Source organism: Galeopterus variegatus, unplaced genomic scaffold (assembly GCF_000696425.1).
Source record: "Galeopterus variegatus unplaced genomic scaffold, G_variegatus-3.0.2 Scaffold1997, whole genome shotgun sequence".
NCBI lineage: Eukaryota > Metazoa > Chordata > Mammalia > Dermoptera > Cynocephalidae > Galeopterus > Galeopterus variegatus.
The window spans coordinates 153,842-156,956 of record NW_007728108.1 but is presented as its reverse complement, the minus strand read 5'-3'; the positions used below and the strand labels follow the sequence as shown (position 1 = coordinate 156,956).

At 39.4% G+C, this 3,115-nt stretch overlaps 1 protein-coding gene across 3 annotated transcripts in view; it reads left to right on the top strand.

Moving 5' to 3' along the window:
• NLRP3 (NLR family, pyrin domain containing 3) overlaps positions 1 to 3,115 on the top strand; it is a 33,050-nt gene that overhangs the window by 9,802 nt on the left and 20,133 nt on the right. For 2 of the 3 annotated variants that reach the window (XM_008579966.1, XM_008579968.1), the window contains exon 6: positions 2,330 to 2,500. The exons of the other annotated variant lie outside the window; for it this stretch is intronic. In XM_008579966.1, the coding sequence (XP_008578188.1) occupies positions 2,330 to 2,500 (171 nt within the window). The remainder of the gene's footprint in view (positions 1 to 2,329; positions 2,501 to 3,115) is intronic. 3 annotated transcript variants of the gene reach the window in all.

The window sequence follows — 3,115 nt, the reverse complement described above, 5'->3', positions numbered from 1 at the left end:
TGCTTATGCAGCCAAGACATCATTTCTCCCTTTTCAATCAAAAAGTACCTCATGAAAGTGCTGATGATCAGTTTTCTGATTGAAAAGATGTTACTTTTTCTTTGTTGGTGGGAAGGCTCATTCTCAGACAGATTGATTCCTTGGTGTTGGGAAAGTTTATTCCTAGGTACTCATGTCCCAGGTTGGGGGAAATGGTGAAAACAGCAGTTAGGCCAAATTAGGGCAACATGAAGTGGGGTCAGGAACTGAGAAGAGACTTGCTATTCATAACCAATGTTTTCAGTTGTATACAGTTTGTATACTTGCAAACAGTTTTAAATTTTGGAGGTATCAAATAGGGGAAAAAAGCAAATGCTTTCGTCTTTGTTCATAAAAGTGTGTTTTACTAAATTGCTGTAAGTTATAGATAGCTTAAGAGAGAAAGTTTCCTTAAATCTGGAAACAGAACATTTAAATAAAGAACCAACAATGAAAGTTATAAAACATTATCAGTTATTTAACTTCATGTAATTAATTTTTGCTTTACCTGATCTTAACTAGCAATTTTATAAACCCATCAGATTTCTTATTAGAGTTCTGAAAAACTTTAATTTTGTTCATTGATCTTAAAATTATTTGAAATCTCTCTTTAAGAGTACCTGTTAGAGTCTTTTCTATCAATCTGATTTCAGATGCCTTTAGAGAAAAATCAAAACTTCTTGCAATTTTACTAAGAATCTAATCAATACTTCAAGAAAATCTTGTTCTAATGTAAGGGAAACTTAGTTCTGTACTAGTGTCTTTTTAATCTCAAAGTTTAATCTTTAGAAAGATTTAGCTAATTCCCTTCTAATTATAGACAGCTTAATCCTACACAAAATTCTTTCATAAATTCACCTTTCACAAACAATTATTATGACTTATTCAACAACATGCTTTTTTTGGACTTTGTGTTTTGCACTGTACTTCCTCTTTCCTAAATAACCAGTCATTTTACTCTAGGACAGAAATTCGTTACACAAGATGCTTTCTCATATAAAGGTATTCTCTTTTCTGTTTAACTTTCCTAACCACAACTGTGTCTTCATACCTGTAGCTTTATTCACATCTCCTCTCTTCTCCTACATACTTGTTCCTTTCTCATCAAAAACACATCTTATATTTCTTGGTACACTTACATACAAAATTATATATACTAATTAAAATGAACTAATTACCTCCCAAAGGCCCCACCTCCTAATAGCATCATGTTGGGGGGCTAGGATTGCAACATATAAATTTGTGGGAGACTAAAGCTCCTGATAAGAAGCTTGACACCCATCTCTCTACCTTCCTCAGAGGGCAGGAGCTTGTTCTGTATGTCTCAGAACCTTCTCAGGGGCTGGCCAGTTCGCTCACTTGGTTAGAGTGCTGTGTTGATAACACCAAGGTCAAGGGTTCATATCACCTCACCGGCCAGTCCCCCAGAAAAACTAAACTGCACATTGGAGTTACCTGAAAGTTAAAAAAATATTGATATGCCAAAAAATTGATCTCATAGAAGTAGAGAGTAGAATAGTAGTTACCAGAAGCTGTGAAGGCTGGGGGGATGAGGGGGAGGGAGAGGCTGGCCAATAAATGTAAACTCAGAGGTAGGTCGGAAGAATAAGTTCTGTTGTTCCACAACACTGCAAGGTGACTGTAGTGCACAGTAACTTACTGTATCTTTTCAAATAGCCAGAAGACAGGAGTTTTGGATATTCCCAACACAAAGAAATGATAAAGATTAGAGGTGATGGGTAGACTGACTAGCTTGATTTGATCATTGCACAGTGTAGGTATGTATCGAAATATCACTCTATACCCCATAAATATGTACAATATTTTATGTGTCAATTAAAAAAATAAATTAAAAAATATATCGCTATAGCCTGATCCCACCTCAGAGATTCTGATTTTGTTCCTCTGGGCTTGGCATGGCCTTGGGATTTTTGAGAACACCCCTGATGCTATTGTGCAGCCCAGTGTGAGGACCAATCTCTGGAACACTCAGCACAGAGTGTCTGGAGCTGTGGGCAGAACAGCAGACCCATGAGGGAGGCAGGGGAAGGACACTGAAGGAGGGGCCGTAGATGCCCACAGTCAGCCAGTGTCACAGGCTCGCATTCTTTCCATCGTAAAGTATGCAGAACTGGTCTTACCAAGGCTCACTGGACCCTCTTCATTCCTCTGTTAATGATCTTTGCTTTCACAACCCATTTCTTAACCCCTGGGAGGCTCTTCTCCAAACTGGTGCTAGGAGCCCCTGGCTCCAGTTTGTTATTGTTAGAGATGGATTATCTTTTCTCTCCTTCTTCCTTCCAATTTCTAGATTGGTAAACTGCTATCTCACTTCCAACTTTTGCCGAGGCCTCTTCTCAGTTCTAAGCACCACCCGGAGCCTAACTGAATTGGACCTCAGTGACAATACTCTGGGAGACCCAGGGATGAGGGTGTTGTGTGAAACGCTCCAGCACCCTGGCTGTAATATTCAGAGATTGTGGTAAGTCCCCATGCTTGAGCATCTGTGTGTGTGAGAGAGAGAGAGAGAGAAGGAGAGAGAGAAACAGACACTGGAGAAAGATCTTAGGGACTGAATTGGTGGTATATTAGTTTCCCGGGGCTGTCAAAAGAAAGTAGCACAGACTGAGTGGCGGCTTACACGGAAATTTATTTTGTCACAGTTCTGCAGGTTGGAAGTTTAAGATCAAGGTGTTGACAGGGTTGGGTTCTTCTAAGGCCTCTCTCCTTGCCTTGCAGATGCCATCTTCTCCATGTGTTTTCATATCATCTTTTCTCTGTTTGTGCCTGTGTCCTAATCTCTTCTTACAAGGACATCATTAGATTAGATTAGGACCCATGCTAATGATTTCATATTAACTAAATTACCTCTGTAAAGACCCTATCTCCAAATACAGTTATATTTTAAGGTTCTGGGGGTTAGGGCTTCAATATATGAATTTTTGGGGGGGCGGCAAATCATCCCATAACAAGTGGGAAGGCGGAATAAACTGGAGTCCAGTTGTTTGGGAAGTTTTGGATAGGGAAGAATGAAGGAGAACTGACAAGAAAGCCATTTCTTTTTTTTTTTTTTCATCCTTTTTGAGACCGGCCACAC